This window comes from Tachysurus fulvidraco, chromosome 2 (assembly GCF_022655615.1).
Source record: "Tachysurus fulvidraco isolate hzauxx_2018 chromosome 2, HZAU_PFXX_2.0, whole genome shotgun sequence".
Taxonomy (NCBI): Eukaryota; Metazoa; Chordata; class Actinopteri; order Siluriformes; family Bagridae; genus Tachysurus; species Tachysurus fulvidraco.
Genome location: NC_062519.1, coordinates 8,931,167 through 8,958,928, shown reverse-complemented (window position 1 = coordinate 8,958,928; position 27,762 = coordinate 8,931,167). Strand labels below are relative to the sequence as shown.

General features: G+C 36.4%; 1 protein-coding gene across 1 annotated transcript; it reads left to right on the top strand.

Annotated features, from left to right (window-relative positions):
* slc6a11b (solute carrier family 6 member 11b) lies at positions 1-27,720 on the top strand. The gene is made up of 15 exons (XM_027140747.2): positions 1-347; positions 755-961; positions 2,787-2,921; positions 3,548-3,688; positions 5,274-5,355; positions 6,331-6,463; positions 9,598-9,732; positions 13,915-14,018; positions 16,688-16,812; positions 19,166-19,278; positions 19,515-19,652; positions 22,450-22,552; positions 23,173-23,273; positions 23,692-23,862; positions 26,821-27,720. Exons 2-15 carry the CDS (start codon positions 769-771, stop codon positions 26,968-26,970), a joined length of 1,824 nt encoding a protein of 607 aa, XP_026996548.1. The 5' UTR covers positions 1-347; positions 755-768; the 3' UTR covers positions 26,971-27,720.
* The last annotated feature ends 42 nt before the right edge of the window (positions 27,721-27,762 follow it).

Here is a 27,762-nt window from a genome sequence, read left to right as displayed (position 1 = left end):
CACGGACTGCAGTGTGTGGCCAGAGTAAGTGTGAGCTAAATGAGAGTGGTGGTGTTAAGGAGGATGCGAGTCCCGTTCCCACATGGCTCTTTTCCAACCAGAGACGTTTTGAGATCAGACACAGGAACCGGAGCTGAGCAACAGCAAGAACAGCAAATCCGTCCATCTTTCTGCAACAAACACAGCTGAGATCTACACACACCCCATCTCCCACCACACAGATTTAGACCTTTATTCCTATTTATCCTTCTTTTAATCTTGCATAAGGGACTTGAATTGAGCCTTTGGGGTTGAGACTGATAACAGGTGATCAGCCAAGAAAGGATTTACTGCACGACTTTATATTGGTGAGTAAAACATCTACATCGGATTCAGCTCCATCACTTTTGTTATTATTTGCAGTACATTTGCAGTTGATTTTTTTTAAATCAGAGATAAATGTGTGCACTATGTTGGGTCTGTACTATTATAGTCACACACTTGTTAATCAAATGTGCGTCTTAGATGCGCTTTTGCGCGCCGTGTGTGTGTGTGTGTGTGTGTGTGTGTGTGTGTGTGTGTGTGTGTGTGTGTGTGTGTGTGTGTGTGTGTGTGTGTGTGTGTGTGCACGCGCTGAAGTGTGAGTGTGTGTTTGTGTCTGCACGCGCGCGTCTGTGTCTGAGTTTGGTCGTGAGACATTTTGGAGTCGGGTCCGATTTTCTCCTCGCATGCTCCAGTTCGGACCCCCAGCGCTTTACCCGCTTTTCCCTCGCAGGCTGTTGGGAGGTGATGACAGCCGACAAGCCCGTGCCCATGGTGAACGGGAGGCACGCGGAAGACGCCGAGGCTCCGCACTCGAGCCCCGTGCATGAGCGCGGCCAGTGGGGCAGCAAGTTGGAGTTCGTGCTCTCGGTGGCTGGAGAGATCATCGGGCTCGGCAACGTATGGAGGTTCCCATATCTCTGCTACAAGAACGGAGGAGGTGAGACGCTCGAGGTCGTCTAATTCATCATTTCGCCGAAAATCTTACAACCAAAACACTTAAAGATTGACGCATCTGTTACTAAACAAACCACAGCGAACACCTACTACTACTAGTGGTAGAATCACAGAGCTGAAATGATGTCCACACTCCAATCAACACATAATCATGAACCCTTTGGAAAGTTACAGTAAACATAATCCCAGCTTTCTTCTAAACAGGTTCCACGTGGAACCTTTTTTAAAGCCGCACATTTGGAGAAGATGGTTTTTTGTTGTCGTTGTTGTTGTTATTGGCAAATTGGAGGTCTGGATAAACATTCAGAAAACATAGCATATACCCAGCTTTAGTATAATTTGTTTTATTACAAATATTACTGCTGGGAGCTGCTGCTGAAAAGGTTATAGACCGATCATAGAAGATGATGAACCCTTACCAAAGGTATACTTTGTGGAGGGTGTTTAGAAATTATTATCCTTCTGGATGCATGTCTGCACTAGTGCTTTAGCAGCAGTAACAGTCGTGGTAAATACTATGGTGTATTAGTTTAAATTGACATACCAGTGGAATTAAAACCCAGAACAATAAAAAAAAAACAGATTGAGTTCATTTTTAGGAAACAATCTGAAGAACGCTTAAGCATGTTAGATAGATGCATCTTTTAAACAAAAGTAACATTTAAGCCAGTACGCTCACTTGAGATCGGCTGTGTTACCCATGCTTGGTTCAAACTAGGTAAAAAGCATCCAAAACCTCCAAAGCAAAACCTACAGACTTAAGCCCAGCTGCTTATAACTGAACACTATTTGAGTTCACTCAACGCTGTTGTTCATAAAAAGTGCATCTTAACAAAAGCCAACCAGGCATTTGGTACCCAAACTTGGCTTTACTACTGTAGGTTCATTCTAGCATGAACACAGCTTAACAGTGTTAAGTAACACAGCTAATATGTTTCCATGTTTCAGAAATATACAGTACCTAACGCTTTGTTCTTAAACCATGTGGTTTGTTTCACATTGTTGTTAGAAAATGATCACACAACTTTCCCAGTGCCAAACTTAGCAAACTGCACTTTTATCATAAAGGGTGCCTGCTTCCTAATGGTGTAATATTTTCTTGGTTCAACTTTTTTGTTTTTGTTCTTTTTAGAGTGTTAAGGTTTAGAAATATATTCTGGATCTTCCAGGAAGCAAAATTTCCTGAATTAAAACTAACATTATAAAGTTAGCAACACTGCTAAACTTTGCAACCCTGCTAATCTAAAAACTGTAAACATTGCTAGCACAAGCAAGGTTAAGCCCATGACAGCGAGGTAGCATTGTTCAAGGTGAATGAAAGCATTGCATGCTCACCTGAAACGACGATACAGTACATGCTAAGTAGCAGTATTTGTGCTAGTATCATTACTAGTAGCATATTAGGTTAAGTCAAACTAATTGATTTAGGATTTAAAATGGATGTCACTACAGTAGTTTTCATATTGTGTTGCCTAATTTCAGTAGGTTTTTTTTTCTTTTCAGTGTCCTTTTTATAAGCTTTCCATAAAATTGAAATTAAACATGTAAACCTAAAAAGGTGATTTTTTTTATATAAATTTTCCACTGAATATAACTGGTTCGGATTCTATCATGCTGACTGAAAGACCAAAGTAGTCATTGTCCTTGTAATGCAGAAAATCTTCCCACTCAAAGGAAAGATACTTGTTGATGCTTCTAACCAGCTGTGATGAAATGACGCAAATACTATGACCCCCTCAGTGCTTGTTTACAGTGTGAACGCAGGAACTCACACTGTGGGGGAATATAAACTCTGGTCTGTTTTGCAGGTGCTTTCTTTGTGCCTTATGTCATCTTCTTCGTGTGCTGTGGTATTCCTGTGTTCTTCCTGGAGACAGCGTTAGGCCAGTTTACCAGTGAAGGAGGAATCACATGCTGGAGGAAAGTCTGTCCACTTTTTGAGGGTGAATAAATAATAAAATCTTAAAAATCGACTATTATCATTACTTGTTTTTTGTCAAAATGATTATGACAATATGGGACATAGGAATTTATACCAATTAATTCACAGCAATAATAAGTGGGCAAAAGGTTTAAAATATGTGACAGTTAAACTGTATATTACATATGTTTATTACAAGACAATAATGTGTATGCTTACAATTCTGAATGTTTCATGATTAGAGCTCCCTACAGCCCTACAGCGTGTTTGGTAATTGTTTAAAATAACGTAATTCGACTACATCACTGTTTCATTGGTGTGATTTTGGCAGTGCTGTGCCTGAAAAATTAACTTGAAATCATCCAATTATATCAAATATATTAAATGCCTATGACTTCACTTTACCAAATAGGGGTTTGTATGGATGTTGTACCATGATACAGCTACGATAGTCTTGCTGTTATTTATACAAACCTTTATATTTAGATGATGTACAATAAAGTAATTCCTAAAGGTTACATTTTTAAATATGTTAAAGGGTGTTCTGTAAAATGAGAAAAATCTGTGTTTTTTGCTATATTACATGAGCAGTCTTTATAGCAAGTTGAGGATGATATATATCCTATAATTTCTTTCTTTGTTTTTAAGGTATTGGTTATGCAACTCAGGTCATCGAAGCGCATCTGAACGTGTACTATGTGGTTATTTTGGCATGGGCAATCTTCTACCTGTTTAACTGCTTCACCACTGAGCTGCCCTGGGCCTCCTGCGGTCATTACTGGAACACAGGTCTGTTTATCACTACATCAACCTCAGGAATCTTATTGTGAGAGCCTAATTGATCTCCCACAAAATTCTCAGAGGTAGGAAGCCAAAACAATCTTGTTTAATTGGTTAGAATTATGAAAAGAATTATGAATATTATGGAAGCATGGCTCACCCTAGCGTTTATCATTTCTACACATTGCACACATGAATTATTTTGGTAATCAAAGATAAGATAATTATTTTAATATCTCTGCCTGGGGGGGGCACAGTGGCTTAGTGGGTAGCACGTTCGCCTCACACCTCCAGGGTCGGGGTTCGATTCCCGCCTCCGCCTTGTGTGTGCGGAGTTTGCATGTTCTCCCCGTGCCTCGGGGGTTTCCTCCGGGTACTCCAGTTTCCTCCCCCAGTCCAAAGACATGCATGGTAGGTTAATTGGCATCTCTGGAAAATTGTCCGTAGTGTGTGAATGCGTGAGTGAATGAGAGTATGTGTGTGTGCCCTGCGATGGGTTGGCACTCCGTCCAGGGTGTATCCTGCCTTGATGCCCGATGACGCCTGAGATAGGCACAGGCTCCCCGTGACCCGAGGTAGTTCGGATAAAGCGGTAGAAAATGAATGAATGAATGAATGAATCTCTGCCTGGCAATCTTGTTATAACTGTACGGTCTGCTGCTCCTCCCCCAGCCTGAACATGGGGCAGTGTGATTCCTGCCCAGTGGGTCTCTATTAGCTCTTGCAGCAGTTCCCAATTTAACCACTAGGTGAAGTAATAATGCGTGTGATTAAAATTTGAAACTCTCCGAATAGGACGAACCTAAAAAAAAACAGCCAAATTCAGGATGGTCACGTTATTCCTGGATACAGCAAGTGATGTCAAAAAAGCATGGCTTTGTTTTCAGCATCAACTGTAAACAAAATATTGGTTCTTAACTTTAAAGGAGTGTATATTCACCATACATATATATTTCCTTGTTAAATCTATAATATTAGCTACGCAGTTAGCTATATTAGTTGCTAACAAATGAGGGTGTCTGTCCATGGCTTTTCTCCATGAAATTTAAGCTCACAATCTTCTAGTCACTGTCATGAAAACTTACATGCTGAGCTACATTACTGAGTTTAAAATATTAAACATTTCCTCTTGCTGGATAGTATTTACTCATCAATCTGACTGTGAATAAGTAGATTGGGATGTTTGAAATATTTAATTTTAATGAAAATATTAATAGGATTAATCACTAGGGTTGCCAGGTCTCACATCTTTTGAGTCCTTGGTTTGATTCTGCACTCCAATTATTGTTTTTTTGTGTTTTCCCTATGTAATTATGTCTCTGTGGTTCTCCAGTTACTTTGCAGAACCTAAAAACTGGTCAACTATGCCAAATTGCCTCAAGGTGTAAATGTGTGTGTTAATAGTGCTCTGCAATATATTGGCACCCCATCCCAATTTTCTCCTTGTGCACAGTGATTAACAGCCCTTAGTATAAAGTGGTTGCTGAAGATTGAATGAATGAAAGAATGAATGAACAAATGACTGATTGATTGAATGAATGAATGCATGAATGAATACCATTTAGTACATACTATTTTTTTTTTTTTTTTTTAGAAAACTGTGTGGATTTCAACAATGCCAGTGTGGCAAACCTCAGCAATCCCTATGCCACCTCACCAGTCATTGAGTTTTGGGAGTAAGTGTAACTGTCGCTGTTTTTTTCCCAAATCTTTCACAGATGATAGGCTTCAGATGATGAACTGCTTTGTCACAGAATTGGTAATTTAACATCAAAGCCATGTATGTACATTCAATAATATTAGATAGTTTTTTTTTTTAATAATGTAAACTTACTAAAAGACTCCTGTTATTTAAATGAGACTTTCTTAGGTCAGACTCTAGTTTGACAAGAGTCTGTAGGGATTTCATTGAGAAAGTAGTTTCAAGACTTCAAGTAACTTCCACTTACGATCTATCTCGTGTCATCAGCATAAAAGCCAAGGAAGTCACAAAGCACAGTGATGCTCACTGTTGCCAGACAGCTTTTGGCACAGGACATCCATGGAGCAATTGGGCTGCCGCTTACTATTCCACAGAACTACGTAACCTTTTTCACTGATAATTTGTCATTCTTTTCGCATTACTGTTGTGAACAAGTATCAAAAGGGTACTCGCACAGCTAGAAATGGTATGGACACAAGTTTGGCGCAGAATGTTTTCTGTATGTTTGCCAAGGCCAAGCCTTAGCAGTCAGATCGCTCTTACGACTCCTTGGATCTCATCCAGGAACATGTCAGAGATGATTAATGGCAGAAGGACAGAGAGCCCAAGACAGGATTGTAGCTTTTATATGTAAAACATGCGTACCTTCAAAACTGAAAGTATGACTGATTTTAAGTACAAATTTCAACTTCAGTTTCAGACTCAACTTCAGGGTCATGAACTTGATATAATCAGTGCTTGTTTAATCCCTGTTAAATGATGTGGTCTGGGATCAATTCAGATCGAAATTAGGGAACACATTTAAACATCACCCTTGATCTGTGACTAAATGAACTTGTCCGTTCCACTTTTCTGCAACATGGTGAATGATAAACTGAAAATATGGACTAATGTGAACTTCCTCTTATAACATGACCATGGTTTGACAATGATTTTATTTTTTGTTCAGGCGTCGAGTCCTCAGTATATCCGACGGAATCGAGCATGTTGGGAAGCTGCGCTGGGAACTCGCTCTGTGCCTTGCAGTGGCTTGGATCATATGTTATTTCTGCATATGGAAAGGTCCTAAATCAACTGGAAAGGTAAAATTAAGGGTTATTTTTAGTCAGTAAGTATTTAAGTCTTATTTTAAGAAATAATATACAATACACAAATATACATGTAAATATATACAGTATGTTTCCATACGAACATATAAATACTTTTGGATAAAGAAAATAAAAATATTTTATAACAATTAGACCATATTCAATATTGCACTGTTTTGGAGAAAATGTGCTGTAAAAATCTACCTGTAACACAACTGATGGAGCACATACTGTATATTAGAATAGTTCAGGGCATCTTGTACTGTAGTTTTTACTTTGCTTGGCAGTGTATATGTGTGTGTTTGTGTAAGGATGTGTGAAAGAAAGGATACACGAATATGGAATTTCACCTCCATCTTTCTTTCTTTACATTGACATTTACAGTACATTATTTGGCAGTCTCCCTTATCCACAGCGACACACAAAAGTGCTTTGAAGTCTCCATCAGTGAATACATTAGCACTGGTTCACTAGGTTCCAGACCTAGACCTAACAGACCTTTCTTTTGCTTCACTTATAAATATTAATTCAGTCAGTCTTATATTAACAATTACAGGCTTTAACATTTTGAAAGAGATGAGACTAATGTTGATCAAGATCTAAAACATTAAGTACTACAAATGAATTTCTCTTTTGGAATGAATGAAGACCTCATCAACAAGATGGTCTTTAAAAGGCCACACTGTAGTTTACCTGTCAAGAACGACTGACTATCATTTGTTTGACTATTGGCTTAAGCAAAGTCGGTTAAGGAAAGGTTTAAAAAAAGAATCAGCAGAACTAAAACATAACCTGCTGTAAAAAATCAAGCAAGGTTTTGACTTCTGTTAAAAAAAAACTTCATGAAAAAAAATATACAAGTTTTTTAGGGGGAGAAATATACAAGTCCAGCCTTCTGTTGTCTTTATCAAGTACTCAAGTCTAGTGAGAACTTTCATCCTCAGATACTAGCTTTCCTCTGGATGCTTAGCGGTCTTAAAGAACACCGAACAGGCTCAATGAGCTAGAAAGAAGAAAAGGAAAAGGGATGTGTGGGGGAGAGAAAGGAGAGGGTTGTGTGGGGAAAAACAAATGGGTTCACATTGTACAGGTCCCGGAGAAAAGAACTCGGCAGCGAGGCCCTGTGTCTCTTGAAGTAGCTTTTGTTTGGCCATGAAGTAACAGGGAAGAATGTCCCTTCACGGCGAGGCTTTAGTGGCCAGGCCAAGATTGATTTCTGTATTCAATGACGGAAAGTAGAGCGTTCATGAGGAGCATGCAGAGTTCTTCAGCTCGCCCATTCCCTTCTGTGAGGAATTATGGCGGCTAGTGAGGCACTTTTTCCTCCTGTTTGAACGCTATACACAGCAGAGCATTCAGGGCTATTGCTAGGCTGCTCACCACAGGCCTTTTGTTGCCATGTGTGATTCTCACATAAGCCAGTGGTAGATTTATTGCATGGGGCTGACCTGTGAATCTGAGGGTTTAAACGTTCACCCGGTGAGAGCTGGGAGAAAATCAGCATGCTTCCGAGACTCATGGCGAGTAGGAGCATTGTTTGTAAAAACTATGCACCTGCCAAACAGAGGATTCACTTTTTGTTGTGCTCACAGTTTGGTATATGTTATCATAGTGTTAGACTAATTGAAAAGTATTATCCAAAATTAGAGACCTTGGAAGCTCTTATCATGAGGGATTAAATATTCTAAGGTAACAAACTCGCAGCTTTTTGTTTTTTGTTCCAAGCTCAACAACATCTGTTGTTGTTTTTAATCTGGTGTAGGGGAGAAAATTCAGACTCAAACTTCAATTTTAAATATGTCTTGAAATAAACAGAATAGTCAATTGTTTTTACATGAAGGATCCTTAAAAAGTCAGCAAGAATTGGCTATAAGGGAACATACATAATCAGCCGTGATTACATAACCATGTGAACAGGATAAATGTTAATCCCCGTAAAGCCACGCTTGTTGTCCTGTAAATGTAACCTTAAGTACAGTAAATGGCTGAGGTCAAAGTGAAGGCACTGGCAATTGTACCTTAGTTTGCCACACATTTTCCCACACTGCCAACACATCCCGGTTGGGCTCCTTCTAGAGGGAAACAGGGCAGAAAGCTTTTGTGTCCAAACCCTGTCTTGTCCTTGCATGGACTTGACTGAATGCCAAAAGGACAAGAACCTAGTGCCACCCCCAAAGTGCGGTTTTGTTCATGAAGCTGAAAGAACTTCAATATGCTGGAACTCATTTCTATGGACCTTGAATAGGTTTCTGCAAAAAAAAAAAAAAGCCAACAAAATTAAGAAACCTCTAAAGTATATCTGAGAGCAAGCAATGGCCTGATGTTTTGCCACGACTTGTACGATGGAGTGAAGAATCAAAATCCACTTGTATCTCGTGTGACAAATCTCTCTCTTTCTGTTATTGTTGGAGACTTGATAATGGCTTAGAATGTGAACATCGTGTTGACAAATCACAAATCAGTAGCCTCTTGGGTATTCTATCTTTGTCCTTTTTTGTGACGGAGACATGGTGATAAGTGCTGCTTCAATCAAAACCTCTGGCGCAGAGCTGAACCTTATCCTTTCCCCTGAGAATCAGTCTTTCAGCCTGCTCTCAATTAAGCTTTTGAGAGCCAAACCTGCCTGCTTGGCATGCTTCAGAGCATTCCTTAACCCCTTCTCACCATCTCAAGAGTGTTGCTCCCACCACTCATACTCTCTCTTTCAAGCCAACACCATTCACTTACACTTGGTAGACTAGTGAAAGAAAACCTCCTCCTGTATTCATTTTTCCTTGTGTCATACTTGCTTTAGCTCATTAACTGTCTATAGCTTTTAGATAGCATGCCTACTCAAGAACAGCTAGGACTAGCATGGATTCTGTACTAGTTTATGCTAATTAGTATTAACCTGGTGCTGGTTTAGCAAGTCAATAGGTATTGCTATACCAGTTGACTTACAAAACCCTTTGGTCTCAGTGGTACAACTAACTTTCTTCAACTAATATTGCTTTTGTCTGTTACACAGCAAGTATTGCAAATTTTGATATATTGTATTGCAATATAGAGCAAATATTGACTCTACATTGGATGACTTCTTCAGTAAATATTTGGTTTCATAACCTTTACCAATACTATTCATCCTATAGGTAGTATACGTCACTGCAACCTTCCCTTATTTCATGTTGGTGATTCTGCTCATTCGAGGGATCACACTTCCTGGTGCAGCTGATGGAATCAAGTTCTACCTTTACCCTGACATCTCCCGGCTCTCCGACCCCCAGGTAAGAAAGCCCTTCTTTACATCATGTCCTATTTGTTACAGATGAACTTTAAATACTTTATAAAACAGTGTTTGTTTATACAGACATTGTTTATAAAGGCTAAAAGGTACTCTGTAGATAATTTATAGGTCCCTTGACTTTGACCTGCTAGCATAGAATAAAACTTTTTAATAACATTGACTTTTCCTCCCTATTTATTTGATGCAAAGTTTGCCTAGAACTAGACACCAAAATAAAATGCTTTCCTTCCTCACTCACTCTACAGAATCCCACAATATTCTTTATAGTTTCTATTTGTTTTAGTTAAATGACTAAATTATAAAATAGGATTTAAACAGTCAAAAGTGGAATTTCCACCTCAAATTTGAAATCTGAACACGTAATACAGAAACAACCTAAATATCGTCAGGACCCCACTAGCCTGTATGTGCTAGAATGCCAGCTTTCAGATTAGACTTCAGGGTGTGGTGTAGATTTTTTTTTTTCAACAATGTATATTATACTAAAGATTAATTTTTAGTAAGTGTGTGTTATTAATTGTCTTAAATGTCACATGATTAAAAATGAATAAGGTTATGCAGTGGTAGCTTAGAGGTTAAACTGTTGGAATAGTAACTCAAAAGTCAAAGTTCAAATCCTAGCACTGACAAGCTGCTGCTATTAGGCCTGTGAGCAATGCCCTTAACTGCATGGTTATGTAAATTAGATAAATATAATCACTCGGCCAAATATCGCAAATGTTATAAAAGTTGAAAATCAAAAGCCATGACAGTTTGGTCATTTGCTGCTCCCAGTTTAATACAATGTTCCAAAAGTGATTTGAGCTCTTTACTATGATGCCATAGTGAATATCTTCCCAATATCCTGTCAGGTTTCTGATCTTTTACCAGACATGTTGGATTAATATGTGGTCAGTATTCTGTGTATATTCTTCGTGCCACAAATGATAATAAGTGGCCATTGCCTCAAAGCATATCTGATGATGATGATCATGATGAGGAGGAGGATAAATGATCAAAGTTTGGTTTTCTGCAACTGATTTTGCTATTTTTGTCCAGTACACCATTATGGAGAAAGTTTACATCTGCGTTTAGAACATTAATTCATTTAAAATAATATCTGATTAATGTTAGAGTGAAGTAAAGGATGAATGGCCATGTTTTGTGTAAGCCCAGGTTATTATATGTAAAGTTAATGTCACATTTGAGATAACCAAAGTTCGGTTAGAAACTGAACTGTTAGAAAAATCTGATTAAGATTCATAAGTGAAAGGGGAGTGAGTGAGAGGGATGTGTGAGGATTGGGAAGTTGAGAGAAAAGCAGGGTGAAACAGCTAGGGTAATAAAGGACTGCTGTTTGGCTGAGAGAGCCTCCGACACCAATGTTTAATTAGCTTTCAGTGTGTACAATAAGTAGTTTGTTCCCACTCTGTGCGCTTGTTGTATATCACCCACACTGCCCAATGATCTGCACCCAAGGGTCTTCTTTTGTTTTCTTTTTTCATTTAGCGATCACATACAAGATGTAATATTTCATGCTGGAGCAGAGCATACTGTAGGAAAAATAATATCACAAAATGAAAGCACTGTGCTGAACAGGATATTAGATAGAGAAGAAAGTGCATACTGCTACACATGGTACTGAATAAAAAAGAGGCCATTTAGTCTGATTAAAAGAAACTATTCCAGCTAGCTCAACTACATTAGCATTTACATTGGCTGGCACTCCAATCCAGAGTGACTTATAATTGAGAGAGGAAAGTCTTTGCACAAGGACCCAACAGCGGCAGCTTGGCAGTGCTAGGATCTGAGCTTCCAGCCTTCCAATCAGTTTTAGCATTTATATATGATCTTAAATTTAATTTTGGGCACTTCAAACAGAAACAAAACGAATAAATAAACCCTCATGAGTTTTAATAATGGTTCTTCTAATGGTCAGCATGCCTCTTTAGACTTAAACATTGGCTATTATTCCAACAAACCATATAAAACATACCAAATCAAAGGCTAAAATATTGTTTCATAAAACTACATAATACAATACTGACTAGAGAATTAGATTCCAAGATGAGGACATTTCCTATAGCCATTGTCTATATCAGTTCTTGTGCTAAGCTTGTCTAAGCTCTGTGGATGCGCTTGACATTTTTGGAAATGCATGAAATGTGCATGAGCCCAAAATCCATTAGCCACTTGCAAATGTATCTTTTGATTCTTAGCACATCAGTCACATCATTAATTTTGTATAGCTTTTAGGACACCTGAAGGTTAGACAGTGCTACTTAGACTTCCTTTATACTTGCTGTGACAAGTTTATAATAATCATGTGTAAAGGAGTGCAACTGTTACTTAATTAACCAATTTAACCAATGCGCTGATTTTCTATTCAGTTGGGAGAATAGAAATTGACTTATCAGGCATTTTTAATATGTATAAACAAATGAATCATTTTGTCTCCTTATATCTGGTATAAAATGAGTCAGACTTTCAGTGTCAGATATTTTCCCCTCTATTGAGACAACCTTACATGAAATTTTAGTGCTTTAAGATGTCTTAATATTTTGCACTTGGGGCATCTCAGAAAGCAGAGGTTTGAGATGGATATCATTTTTGAATAAAAAATTACTTTAATAATACTTCTACACAACCAAGAAAAGTTGAAATTCCAAAAAAAATAGTTTAATTTATTTTTTAGTTATATTTATTCTCCAGCTGAACGCATGTATTTGTAGACATACACCATCGAATTCACACCTGTGTCTGTTTTTTATTTCGTTTTATGACTTGATGCATTCATTTATAAATGAGACAAAGGCGAGTAAGGCATAAAACTTATACATTATTTCTACATTACGAAAGGAGTGAAAACTTTCTTTCAATCCAGGCAAACCATCTGCTGACCCAAACAAGACAAAACAAACCTCCAAATTAGCCACAACACCAATCAGCAACGGTTAAATAACTTAGCATCGTGTCCAGGCAAAGCTGTTCTAGCATGTCCACAGCGGCCTAGTGGGAAACAGAAAGGGTGTAAATGACCACGGGCTCAGAATGAATGTTCTTGGAGGGAAGCTGTTCTGAGTTTGTGAGGTCAGATGAGTTTCCCTGGTTACTCGCCAGAGGAAGCGAATACCGCAAGCTGTCAATTGTTTTCCCAGTAAAGGAGATTAGTGGCTCAATGGTTATGTGAGAGCAGTTCAAACAAGGCTCTGGCTTAATTTGCCATGGCTAAATTTTTACACCATCCTTAAGCAGCAAGAAAATAACTCAATTCAGACCCTAGATAATGTAAACATATCGGGAACTTCTTTAAATAATTTAGGAGCCAGTTGTTACTTTTATCCAAGTAAGTCAGAATGCAGACAAGAATTGCTCAGGGGGCCACAAATCTACTTACCTACTGTACTTAAAAATGTCAAGACAAAGAATTGTAACAAATGAAGACAGTTATTTAGTATCTTAACCATCAAAAGCAGTTGTATATGTTTTAAGGAATAAAGTAAGACACAGAGTGCTGTTAGAGGAAAATAATCAACAATGTGATGTGAGATGCTAGCTTCTGTAACCATGAATTAAATGAATTAAAATATTTTGTTCCTCATAAAACACAATTACATTTTTTAAAAATATATTAAAGAAAATCTGATTTATGTCTGATATCAAAAAGCAGCTCTGACAGTATATTAATACTCTAGTTGTAACATTTTATTGTTCCCGTAGTACCGTTGCGTTCCCATGGATTTATTTGGAGGACACGCTACATAATCCAAGTATAATAATAGACATATTTACAATTATTGTTGAGAGGTTTTCTGTTAGGAGACATTTATTTATTTAAATTTTATGGAATAAATGTATTTAAATTTTACAAGAGTCTTCAGGACAGAGAAGTTTTGCCCTTTCTGTTTTTTTTACTCACATGATATTTCATTACCTTCAAGAGAGAGAAGAAAAGAGAGGCTGGTGAGAAGATGACTGGTTATAATGTAAGCTAGAACAGGAAGTAACTTGTCTCACAGATGTTCAATGACATTAAATAATAGAACTGTGTTGAATGTCATTGGTTTATAAGTAAAAAAAAATCATTGGCAAATTGCTGTGGTATAAGCAGAATAACACAATTCAAGGGAGTCGGTTGGGTGTTATTGCATATATTAAATATAAATGTAACCCTTTTTCTTAGGTGTGGGTGGATGCTGGAACTCAGATCTTTTTCTCGTATGCCATCTGTCTGGGATGTCTGACTGCTCTTGGGAGCTATAACAGTTATAATAACAACTGTTACAGGTAAGCCTTGAAAAACAAGCATTAGTAGTGCTGCAAACTTCTGTTTCTGTTTCACTTGTGATAGGCCCTGTTGTACTGTAACATAACATTATCACCAGCTTAGGTAAACCAGCAGTTACTGAATTACTTCAATGTTTGGGAAACCCACAATTCATGATTGAACATAACAGAAGCTGCCTAAAAGCTTAAAAAAACAATATTAGTAGATAAACATACAAAATGTACAGTATTGATCCAGAAATGCACACTGAACCAAGAAGCCTTGGTCAAACAGTCCAAAAATTAAAAACAGTTCAAAAAGAGACAGATAATCCACACTGATGAAAGTCCAACCATAAACACTGATCCCCAGTCTCCTCCTGTATCTGGATGGGCCATGAATCCAAATGTGACTCAGACCAAGAAGATTAAAACAAACAATATGGAATCAGTCTTTAAAACACAGATAATTCCTAACCCCGTTTCAGAGTGCCACGCTGACAAAATAAAAGCCGCTTTTTCCTTGCTTTAGGAAGTTTCTAGCCCACCCATAAAAGTGAAATGTGTAAAAAAAATATATTAATGAAAGGATTATGGAAAAATTATTAACTCGATAAGTATTTAATATATTTTAATATAAAATGTATTTAATACATTTTATATATAAGTATTAACTCGAGTCCCACCTCCATCATGTGCTCCTTCTACCGTGGCACCATTGAGAATATCTTCACCAGCTGCATCACTGTGTGGTAAAGAGTCTGCATTGCCTCCTGTTGAAAGGCTCTGCAACACATAGTGAATGCAGCCAGTATGAGCATCTGTGTCTCTCTGCCCTCTCTTATGGACATCTTCCATACCTGTCTCAGTATCAGAGCCATCAACATCACTGCTGATAGCTCACACCCATCAAACCTCTAGTTCAGCCTACTGCCTTCAGGGAGAAGGTATCAGTGACTCCAGGCTCGTGCCACAAGACTTACAAACAGCTTCATCCATCAGGCTATCAGGATGTTCATTACCTCCCTGACTCCCACCTACTCCTGAACTTTAAAAATCTACAGCTCACCCCACACTTCTTCATTGCACATAAGACACTTTACACTCTCTGTATATATCTGACACTGTTGCACTTTTAAACATTACAGTCTTTTTGCACTACTGTCCTACTGCTGCTATCTGTCTTACATCTTACAAATGCCTTTATACTCAGTATTCAGCATGTTTACATATATTCTGATTTTTATTTGCACCTTACAGATTCACCGGTTTACATTTACTCAGATGTATATTCATTCACATTTATGGATTATATTCCCTCGGTTTATATATGTCTATTTATTACAAGTACACTGCTGTTACATCAATACAAATGTTTTTCTATATTGCACTAACTGCTGATATTATCATACAAACTCTCTATATTGCATTGACAATATAAAGACTCGATAAGAGAGAAGAGAAACATCTCGATTTCTCTGTATGTCTTCACCTCTGGTGGCATTGACAATAAAAAAACTTCAACCTTGTACCTTGAACTAACTCAACCAAACTTGCCAGATTACAAAAGACAGAGAACACCAATTAGGACCTGAAACAGTGAATTATTAACACACTTTTCCACAGTGTTTTACCTTCCTTTATATTTGTAAAATAAAGTTTCATATATTTATTGTAGCCCTAGTTTAATGGTGTCACACTGAAAATTTAATCTCAATATCTTAAGGCTTAAGCCTTCATTTATTTAGAGTCTGCATTATCACTTATTCATATTCTCATTCACATTTTAATTTTGCAGCCTTTTGCAGTATATTAGTATCACAAATGTCTCGAACTGTGTAAATAATTAACTAAATATTTATTCGGTAGTCCAGTCCCGGAAAATGGAAAATCATTTATTGTATTTGAAATTACACACTTACATGTACAATTTAAATTCAATGAAATACTAAACAGATTTGATATATTTAAGTTATTAAATAAGGATAATAGGGGTGCATGGTGGCCTAGTGGTTAGCATGTTTGCCTCACACCTTCAGTGTTGGGGGTTCGATTCCCGCCTCCGCATTGTGTGTGTGGAGTTTGCATGTTCTCCCCGTGCCTCAGGGGTTTCCTCCGGGTACTCCGGTTTCCTCCCCGGTCCAAAGACATGCATGGTAGGTTGATTGTCATCTCTGGAAAATTGTCCGTAGTGTGTGATTGCGTGAGTGAATGAGAGTATGTGTGCCCGGTGATGGGTTGGCACTCCGTCCAGGGTGTATCCTGCCTCGATGCCCAATGACGCCTGAGATAGGCACAGGCTCCCCGTGACCGAGTAGTTCGGATAAGCGGTAAGAAATGAATGAATGAATGAAAAAATAAGGATAATTCTAATCTTGCAATGCTGTTGAAATATTACCAAATTAAATGAAGAATTTGCCCATAGATGAAAGTGACCTTTGACGAACTGAAAATTTCCCCATCATCTTAAATGTAGCTCAAAAGTCCTGGTGAAGTTTTTAGTTTTGTACTATAGCTGTCAAGCTTACGTAACTAAAATGAAAGGGAAGATTAAAGGCTTCAGTTTTTTGAGTCTGCTGCCAGTAGTTTAACAAAAATCTCATTTCTGAATCATTTCTGCCTGATTTTAACGACTCGTTTAATTTAATACAAGACTAGATTTTGTTTACAGTAATTTGTTTGTGTTTCAGGGACTGCATCATGCTATGCTGCTTGAACAGTGGCACAAGTTTTGTGGCAGGGTTTGCCATCTTCTCTGTGTTAGGTTTCATGGCTTATGAACAGAATGTGCCGATTGAAGCTGTGGCTGAATCAGGTGAGTGCAGAGAACAGAGACAGGAGTAGCTTTCTGTAGCCATCATTGGGGACCCCATTGTCTAATTTCATACAGTGATAGAGAAAAGGAAATTATTAATATTGCTGTCTCTCTGGTAAAAAAAAAACAAAAAACAAAAAAACGACAGTTAAATTTATTATAATTGAATTCATATTTAAGACACCACACATTGCCTTGGGATATTCTAGTCGATATTCCTAAAACACACATGCATTATTGAAGATGATAGATATGAAAAATCTGGGTTGCCAGATTGAATCATTATGGCACTAAACTGTGGAAGACTAAATTAATAATATAAAATAATATAATGGCACAATTTCCTTTGTTTCCAGATGAACCAAGATTACTTAAAAAATAACTGTACTTGTGAGACATTATCTGGCAACCCCGGTTTGATCTATGATGTTGCATACGTTTAGATGTTCATGCAACACTTATACTTATTGTGGTATTATCATCTTAATACTTCAAATATAGTAACAAGAAATACAGTAGTTATCTACTTAGTTTTAGCATGCGTATTGTGGACTGCCGATCGAGTACACACTAGGACACAAATGCTGTTAGGCCGCAGGGATTGTTATTGTTTTTATTCTTCTTAATTATGAAACCCATCATGAATCCTGAAGCTGTAACCTGGAGAACACTGTGGTGTGTTGAATGTCTGTTTTATTTTTAAAAAGACTTCAACCTACAGCCTCACAAATCAGCACTGAGTCACTGATCTTTAATCAATCAGCAAAGGGAGAAACTGAGCATAACTATGCTGTTTATAACCACTTCCAGCTTTCTGGGAAGGCTTTCCACTAGAATGTGGAGCATAGTTGTGGTAATTTGTCCATTCATACACAAGAGCTTTAGCAAGGTCAGGCTCTAATGAGGTTTGGCATGCAGTGAGCTTTACAGTTCATCCCAAAGGTTTTCATTGGGGTTGAGGTCAGGATTCTGAGAAGGCAAGTTTTCCATGCCAATCCTGACAAAACTTGTCTTCATGGACCTTACTTTGTGCACAGGGGGATTATGCTCCAACAGCTGTCTTAGTGGTGAGAAATCACAATGCTACAGCATACAGCAATTCTACACAATTGTGGGCTTCCACATTTGTTGCAGCAGATTGGAGAAGAGCCACAAATGTGTGTGTGCTGGACAAATTTCCATATAGTGTATGCATGTACAGTAGTGTGTAGGATGAATGGGATATTTATCAGCAGTCTTGACAGTCCTGTTATTCATTTGTTCTCAGTGTCAGCAAGTACATAAATCTATGTACTCATACTTAGTGAAAATATATGGTATAGATACTGTACATCCCCACTAAAACAGATTCCAGTGTTTCAAAAAAGTAAAGTGTTCTGAATGTAGAAAATGTCATGGGTGTATAATTATGCCTAAAAATCTAGCTTATATACCACAAGTACAACTATTCGGTTATGTTAAGAGGAATAGCTATTGTACTATATGTTCAACAAACTGGTATGTGAAAAAGAATAATTGATAGTAAGGTTCAATGCAGTTTTTCAGTGATTCATCTGAGCCATGCTGATGCATTACAGAGTTTACGAGGGACTCACGCAGTAGACAGTAAAAAATTGTGATTACCTTTGTTGCCTTCTAGGAAATACATGCTGTGCCCACATATTGTGCCTCTAATCCACCCGTGCCAGAGCCAGATTTAGTAAGACGTACCAAATCCTCAGTGAGGTCAGATCACTGGCAGACTCAGTTATCACAGGCAAATACATATCATTAATCAACTAAACAGATTCATAACCACATAGCACATGGTGCTACATATGTTAAAGTTATCCGTATTTAAAATATGCATTTCATTTAATTTAATAGATATTTTTCTGTCAGCCATTTACTGATTAAGTGTAAATAGGCTTTTTCCTTTGGGTCTACACTACCTTTTTTTTATTAAAAGCACTCGGTAAAGCAATAATCTACCCAATCAATATGTGATCTTCAACTGTGCAAAATAATTATATTATGATTAAATTGATTATACTTAGTGTGGATTTTTTTTATTTGGTTTAGTTTTTCTCTTTTTTTCTGTCCTAGTTTTCTTTTACTTGACAGTCCACAATGTTTTCAAGTACCTGTTAATGGTGGCAGCAATGGGAATTTATCACTAACTAAAGAGTTTGATCCAGCAATGCTGAAGATCTTTATACAGTATGATTTTAGTATAAACTACAGACTGTTAAATGAATGAGTCATTAGATTAGAACTGCAACTAGGTAGATGCCATAGAAGGGTATAGTTATGATCATTTAGCTATGGACCACACATTTTCTTATTATAATTATATATTTATCATCTGTTTCAGGACCAGGTCTGGCTTTTATAGCATATCCAAAAGCAGTGACTATGATGCCATGGTCTCCTCTCTGGGCATGCCTCTTCTTTATGATGCTCATCTTCCTTGGCCTGGACAGTCAAGTAATAAAAAAAATCCACCAACTGAAATGAAATTAAATCAGATATTAAATCTAACATAATTTTATGTCACTCGTAATTTACTTCTGAGTCGAAACATAGCATGGACAAGCTATTATTACTTTTTTTTATTTAATTATGTCAAAAACAACAACAAAAAAAAATAAACAGACATATAACGATACATATACATATAATGCAATGAAGAAATCACATTAAATATTGATACTGGTCTGTAGTTTGTGTGTGTAGAGAGTCTTGTGACTGCCGTGGTGGACATGTACCCCAAAACCTTCAGAGTGGGATACCGTCGAGAGCTCCTGATCTTAGGGATGTCTGTGGCGTCTTATATTTTGGGTCTAACGATGTTGACAGAGGTAAGAAAAATGCTATTTTGCACTCTAAGATCTTTAAACGATGTAACTTATGGTATACTGTGTCGAACGTGCAAAGTAGCGAAACAAATTTAAAGATTAAAATTCTTTTCATTGTGCTTCTAGTTGTACTATGTATATATATATATATATATATATATATATATATATATATATATATATATATATATATCTGTGTCTGCTCTTCACATCTGTGATGCTTGAAAAGGTTACCTTCAGCAAGCTGTATGTTTTATGCAGTTAAGCTCTGCCACACATAACACTGTGCATGAAATAATCATTAAGTCACTTGATGAAACAAATCAGGTGTGAGAGCAACTGAGGAAATTGCCACTGTCAATGGCAAAAGGGTCAAGAGAGATTTTCGGAAGTATTTACATAATGCTTGAAGAAAATTTGTAAAACATAAACATGAGGTACTTTTCCATTTGGCAAGGCACTGTTTTCGTAATTGTTTTATTGGGTTAGCATGGTTAAAGTTCTGCTGTTCGCAATTTACACATTTATGGTGGTTTTCTGGTTTATTGGAAGTTTCTGTTCACTGAGTATCTGTGTCTGTGCTGCTAATTCTTTAAGTATAGCTATATATATCATCAGCTTATACAGTGTCAATAAATCTGAGCCCACATTGAAAATCTGGGGTTTTGTCATTCAAAATAATAGAAATGAACAGAATGTGTTACAATTTTGGACAATTTTAAAATAAAGAAACAAAATGTTCAATATCTTAATATGAAATATTATACAATAGCTCCAGTCCATAATTTGATTAGTTGAGCATGTCAGGATTTAGTAGTTGAAGAGAGATGCAAGTGCATTTTATTATTACAGTAAGTTAAGTGTAACAAAACAAGACTTTAAGTATGAACATAAAATCTACAGACAAGAAACAACTATAATAATGAACATACAGCTAACAGAACTTAAACAGGGTACAAGGCACTTTAAGGAAAAGTATAAATCAATTATACAATCAATCAAATCAAAGTGAGAATAGTTTAATTGGAATCTTATTCTGATATTGATGCAAAAATCATCGAACATTTGGCCATGCTGTAACCAAAATTTCATTTCACTTCTTCTATATTGATTTGTTTTTTTTATAAACTTATATGAAAGCAATATTGCTCTCATAGCTATATGGTTATACTGAATAACACCCAGCTGTGATTGGCTACAGAATTCTGAGCTATGGCAGAAATACAGCCTTTGCTCTATACTTTATACTCTTTAAACTTTATGATATTGTTTATTTATTCAGCAATATTTCTAGCTCACTATTTGAATGTAATCAAATTTGTAATATTAACTATGTTAACAAAAGATAACAGTATATTATTTTATTTTTATTACATTCATGTTTGGTTACAGTATATTATTTGAAGAAAAAATGTTCAAATCAAATACTGAATATATAAAAATGCACTTAATGCACCTTTTTTGGCTATAAAATAGTCTGTTACAACAAACAAGCTTGTTTACAGCAAATGTAGGGTATACATTTACTCATGTTGGTCAAAATTCATTTGTCATAAGGGCAAATCTGTTATTCCACTGGAGGGTAAAATAAAAGCAATACATTCAGCAACTGCAAAAGTGCTAACGAGGTCATTCTTAATGAGCAAGCTAAAATGTTGACGCTCTAACCATGTTTCTTTCCCCAAAGAACTAATTTAGGAGTTTCAAAGCAAAAGGTGTGCAAAAAAAACTTATGCAATCATATTTTTTATTTGTAAATAGTTAAGCAAATTATATTTATTTACACTACACTGCACCTTGAAATAAATAAATTTAGCATGGCTCATTATTTATATGAGTTAGACACACAGGGCTACACAGACCAAGTTTAAATATGGAAATAGATTTTAGTCAGAATACTGTCAAGCCTTGTGGACATACTATAGTGTCTACTGAAACAGATGATATTACACTGTCAAATTCAGTACTACACTACACTATAAAATACTGTACTAATCTAAGTTTACTAAGTAAGTTTAGTAAGTCTACTACACTCCCCAGCATCATACTATACTATACTACACTACACTACACTACACTACACTATAATATAGCTTACTGTACTACACTACACTATATTATTCTACACTACTCAGCACTATACTATACTATACTATACTATACTATACTATACTATACTATACTATACTATACAGTGCTATACTAAACTACACTACACTAAACAGCACTATACTACTACTATACTGTCCTGTGCTGTACTGTTCTATACTCTACCAAACTATACTGTATTAAACTACACTACATAGCACTATACTATACTATACTATACTATACTATACTATACTATACTATACTATACTATATGTTTCTAGCATCTTATTAGATCTTCATTAATGTGCTTAGGTCTTAATTCTGTTTTATTTAGTTTGGTGTTTTATGTAGCACCATGGTCCTGGAGGAATGTTGTCTCATTTTACTGTGTACTACACTACTGTAGCTATATATGGATGAAATGACAAGAAAAGCTTCTTTAAGTCAGTAATAAATACAACCCAGTCTCTTAGAAGGTTTTTTCTGAGAGGCACTTTATAGTGTGGTCTAGTTAAAGTTTCATACATTGATATATGGCACGTGTTTGTTAAAGAACCCATAGTTCCTCTCTTGAAGATCCTGCAAATTGTATGTACTGTAAATGTAGAATTTAACATATACATATGATATGCTCTTGGACAATGTTCATAATTTATTTTTATTTGATCTTATGAGTATTTAACAGTACTCTGTTTTTCTCCTTTGTCAGGGTGGCATGTATGTGTTCCAGTTGTTTGATTCCTATGCTGCTAGTGGGATGTGTTTGCTGTTTGTGGCCATCTTTGAGTCCATCTGCATTGGCTGGGTCTACGGTAAAGCCTTCTTCCACTTTAATATTTTATACTGTAGGTGCTTCTCGTCGAAAATGCAAGAGCTCTATTTTCTGTGCCTCTCTCTCTCTCTCTCTCTCTCTCTCTCTCTCTCTCTCTCTCTCTCTCTCTCTCTCTCTCTCTCTCTCTCTCTCTCTCTCTCTCTGTATGTGTGTGTGTGTACTCTCTCACTCAGTCTAAGAGATATGACCTTTGTCCCTGTTAGCCACAAGAAGCCCCGGTGATAGATCCATGACCTTACACTGCTTAAAGTAAATGCTTCATTTTATTAACATCATACCAGCAATGATGTTAACCACACCATATCACTTTGAAACAGCTATCAGTGTTATTGTATTGAATTACTGGCTTTTTTTAAATTGATCCTTTAACTGTAAGATTGTTGATGGACATTGCATGGCTAAGAAGAGGTTCACTTGTGTAGCTGCCCTGACACCTGCTGGAACATGACATGTATTGCAAATATGTTGATATTTTTGAAGATCTCATTTATTCAGGCAAAAGATGGCATTCATACTTATATATACAATTAGCATTTGTAATGAATGATCATTCTGAACACAGTTGACAGTTTACATCATGTCGTTTGATGCCATTTTCAGGCGGTGACAGGTTTTATTCGAACATTGAGGACATGATTGGTTACAAGCCCATATTTTTCATCAAATGGTGCTGGAAGATCCTTACCCCTGGAATCTGTTCAGTAAGTTTTCAGGAGTTTTCTCTAACGAATGTAATGACTGGAAGACCTTCAAGACAGAAGTGTTTTCACATAAATAAATGTTTATTACCTTATAACTGTATTTTAATATAAAGAAAGAGATAAAAACCAGAGGCTGGTCTAAGATGAACTATTAAGAGCTACTATAAATTTAATTAATAATAGAAACAAATTTGTTTTTGCAGATTATATTAAATGTAACTATAAACAGCTATTACGTATGACGTGTATTTTTTTGATGAATTATGATATGTGCTTACTGGGAAACTGCCAGGGTACTTTTGCTATCCTTTTGACACCACATCCTGTCATGTTTTATTTCTTACATACTGTACCAATAACAATAATGCTCTTAGTTTCAAGAAGACACTGTCTAAATTCTAAAATCTCTTTCTTTTAGGGAATTTTTCTCTTCTTCTTGATCAAGTACAAGCCCCTGAAATACAACAATGTGTACACGTATCCAGACTGGGGTTATGGCATTGGATGGACGATGGCAATGTCATCGATGATCTGCATCCCTCTGGGCATTATAGTCCAGATCTGGAAAACAGAAGGAACCTTCATGGAGGTAATTTTTCATCCTGACAGTTTTATCAACAACAATAAATTAGTCTAGCAATATAATGACCTGCTACTACTAAAAAAGTAAAAAAGGTTATGCTGTATATATGTTTGGATAAAATATTCTCCAAGACTTTTGTTTGGTTGAGGAATCTTTGTACTATAATGTACAGATCAAAACTGCAATACAGTGTTGATGCAATGATTTCTATTTCTTTCTATAGCACAGTCATTTCTAATATGATACTGATTAAATTCTATGATGTTTCAATAACAGATCAATTAAATAATGCCTTTACTATAATAATGCAATAACTCCAGATTTGAAGGATTTAAACTGCAAATATCAAGAAAAAGTTTGGCATAGAGTTCTATATCATTCTACTTAATCTGTAACATTTAAACACTTTCAATCCACACTTCAGCATTATATTTTTAAAGTCTCCCAGCATGTAGTTTATGAGCTAAGAATCTGGCAACCCTTGCTAAGAATGTTAATATTCAAAACTGTCACTAGAGACAGATTGCTTTTAATGTCTGTTAGTTGAGGATTGTTAATAGTGTAATAGTTGTGGTGTGTGTGTGTGTGTGTGTGTGTGTGTGTGTGTGTGTGTGTGTGTGTGTGTGTGTGTGTGTGTTAGGGCGTTTAATAATAATAATAATAAGAAAATCCACAGACACTATGACATTCATTAAATGCTTCATTAATATTTTTTTCCCTCTTTATTACCCCTGACACAAAAGATCACGGCCACCTCGTCTCGCCCAGACAATTACTGCACAACTCAACTTTTACCTACTTTTTTATTCTAAAACAGATTTTTTTCCCCTCAAATGTCCTTCATAATCGTCTGATTAAAAAAATCCTTTCACAAATACAAAATACAGGTTGTTATTAATGAAAACATAGAATCTTCTTCCATTTCACTCTTACAATAGTACAATGAATCGTTTTATACCATGTATAGTTAAGGAGTAGTGACTTAAATTAAAGTAATTTTACAGCATTCTTATGAGCTTTATATTACATAGCAAATTTAAAAAAAGGGAACAATATGTGTACAGTATTTAGTTGTATTATATATACTGTGTTAGGGTTTAGTTTAGAAAAGGAAAACAAATATTTCCAGATTTTTTTCATGATGTAAATTATCTTTAGTAATTCTTCAAGTCATGATATTAAGAGAATGAGTCAGCAAAATAGTAATACTTAATTTTTTATTATATTTATTCACCTGTGTCTGTACAGTATATGCTTCATGATTTCCTAATATGCTAAGCTTTAGTGGATGTATTCATTCATAGCTAAGAAAGCATTAAATAAGTGTTCATATACAGCTTATTTTCTTATAGTGAATTATGTGACCTGTCAGCACTTCTCAGAACAACAGACAAGATTCTTAGCTAAATAATTTTAAGAAATTTTCTAGTTGACTACAGTAGCTGTGACAGGCCAAAGATGCAATTTGCTCAAATAGCAGGGTTGGAAAAAATACTCTGAGCGCAATACAGACTTGATGTCATACTGCAAGTGTATCTGTTTGCCCTTGTGTGACCCCATTGTGCCACTTCCTATTGACAGATTGAGCTACAAAATGTCACAGTAGCTTGGTTGTTGCTTACAACTGTTGTGCAGTTCAGCTTTTGCTAGCTAGACATGGCTGACTTTGTTTGGCATTTTATTAGCCACAAGACATTTCTGTCGACATTAAATTTAATTTCATTTTATTTCATCTTGCTTGCAATGCAGAAACTTTTAATATTATATTTTGTATATATAATATTTTAATTAGGATTGTTAAAAAAAGGCAGGAAAATTGTCTGCCAGTATTTTCTGATAACATGCTGCATTCATCTTGCCATCAATTTTTACTAACTTCCTGGAGCTGGAGCTCACACAGCCTTTTCAAACATAGACTCCTCTTCAAACATAGCATTCGTGTTGTGACTATAAAGTTAAATTTTAGTCTCATCACTCCAAATGACTAGCTGTGAGGCTTGTCTAGGTGCTGTCTGGTGTACTGAAGGCAGACCTTTTTGTAGCATGGGTGCAGAAGTGGCTTTCTTCTGGCAACCTGACCAAGCAGGTCATTTGTGTTCAAGTAACTCCTTATTGTACTCCTTGAAACAACAACAACAACACTTTTTTCCAGAGCAGCCTGGATTTCTTTCGAAGTTGATTGTGGGTTTTTCTTTGTGTCCTGAACAATATATCTGTCAGTAATGGGTGAGATCTTTCCTGTTCTACCTGACCGTGGCTTAGTATCAACAGAACCTTTAATTTTCCACCTCTTCATCAGAGTTTGAACAGTACTGAGTGGCATTTTCAAGTGTTAAGATATCTTTTAATATACCTTCCTTGCTTGCTTTATTCAAGTTATTCAACTACCTTATTACACAGATCCATTGGCAGTTTTTTGTCTTCCTCATAGTGCAGTATCCAGCCAAGTCAGTGCACTGACTATTTATCCACAGACATTAATAACAATTACAATGAGTCACAGGTGTGGAACCGTCCCTGTAATAGCCATTTAAACCTCTGTGTGTCAACCTGTGTGTTTATAATGTAGCCAAACATTCAAGGATATGTACATTTTTGATCAGGGTTGTTTAGGTGATTTCAGTAATCATTAGGTTTTTAAAAGGAGTCAAACAACAATGTAATAATTTATGACTTCACGTAACCACTATTCTTAAATAAGAAAAGTTATTTTGCATTATCAGTCATATTTTACAAATAAATGGCGTTTTTTAACAATTTCTTTAAGGGTATGCAATACTATACCTATGGCTTGAGATAAAATCATAATCACTTCTACTGAGCTTCATAAATAATCCATTAATACAAAACCCAGCTCCGCAAAAAGTCTACAAATGACTTTGCTTTAATTTTAGATTTAGCTTCACAGGGTGAGGAGAACAATTCTCTCATCTCTTACTGTATTGGATCTATTTATAATTTTAGAGAATCAAGAAGCTGACCACCCCAAGCTCTGATCTGAGGATGAGAGGCAATCTCAGTGCAAAGAGTCCCTACGCCATCAACGATGCTGATGCTAAAATGAGGGTGGATGGCAAAATCTCCACCATTACAGAGAAGGAAACACATTTCTAAACCTGTACCTACCAAGACACGGTTACACCCACCAAGACTGGAAAGGAAAAGAACTTAAAGCTTGCCTTGATTTTTGGTGAAGAGAAGATGATTATCGCATACTTAGTCTTGCCCTTTTTGCACAAATAATTAACGCATCCATTATGAGTTAACTTCATGATAAAAAAAAGTCTTATATTCAAATTTATCAAAAATCTAGACTGTTAAAGGTGATCTTGTACGTTTGTGACACTAGTGATTACCGTACCTAGAGTGAAGCCAAGGTACAAATGTGCTGTAAAGTATTTCTGCATTTTGTCTCTTGGCAATGGCATTATTCTCTACAGAATGTTCCTAATGTTTAGAACAACCATTTTATGACCATTCCAAATGTTACAGGTATGTTTGTAGAGGATTCTTTATTTGATGGAGAAAAATGATGGTACATTTGGTTGGCATTAGCCTCCTCGCAGGGCGAGCATGACTTAGCACACTTGGTGTTCATGTCATTTTACATGGCACGGACTCAATGCCACTTCAAAACGGTTAAACTGAGTTTAATCCATGGTGACAGACTCAACACAATTCATCATTTACATGCTTTCTGAGCTAATTTCAGATAGGCAGCTTGACTCTCTAACACTGTAGTGGGCACTTCACATTCTCTCGGTGTAATAAAAGCAGTCTCTTGACAAGCAGGAGGCCCAAGTGCAGCTGTTCAGGTTTTTTTGGTAAAGTATGAAATTGTGGCCAGTTTTTTTTTTTTTTTTTGCAATACACATTCACTATATGGATACCATTATAGATAAATGT

What these genes read in the sequence shown, in the direction of transcription:
- slc6a11b (XM_027140747.2), top strand. Translation starts at nt 769, where the DNA reads ATGACAGCCGACAAGCCCGTGCCCATGGTGAACGGGAGGCACGCGGAA. An exon ending in CTGCTACAAGAACGGAGGAG is followed by an intron (nt 962 to 2,786) that starts GTGAGACGCTCG and finishes TCTGTTTTGCAG; the next exon opens with GTGCTTTCTTTGTGCCTTAT. An exon ending in TGAAGCTGTGGCTGAATCAG is followed by an intron (nt 16,813 to 19,165) that starts GTGAGTGCAGAG and finishes CATCTGTTTCAG; the next exon opens with GACCAGGTCTGGCTTTTATA.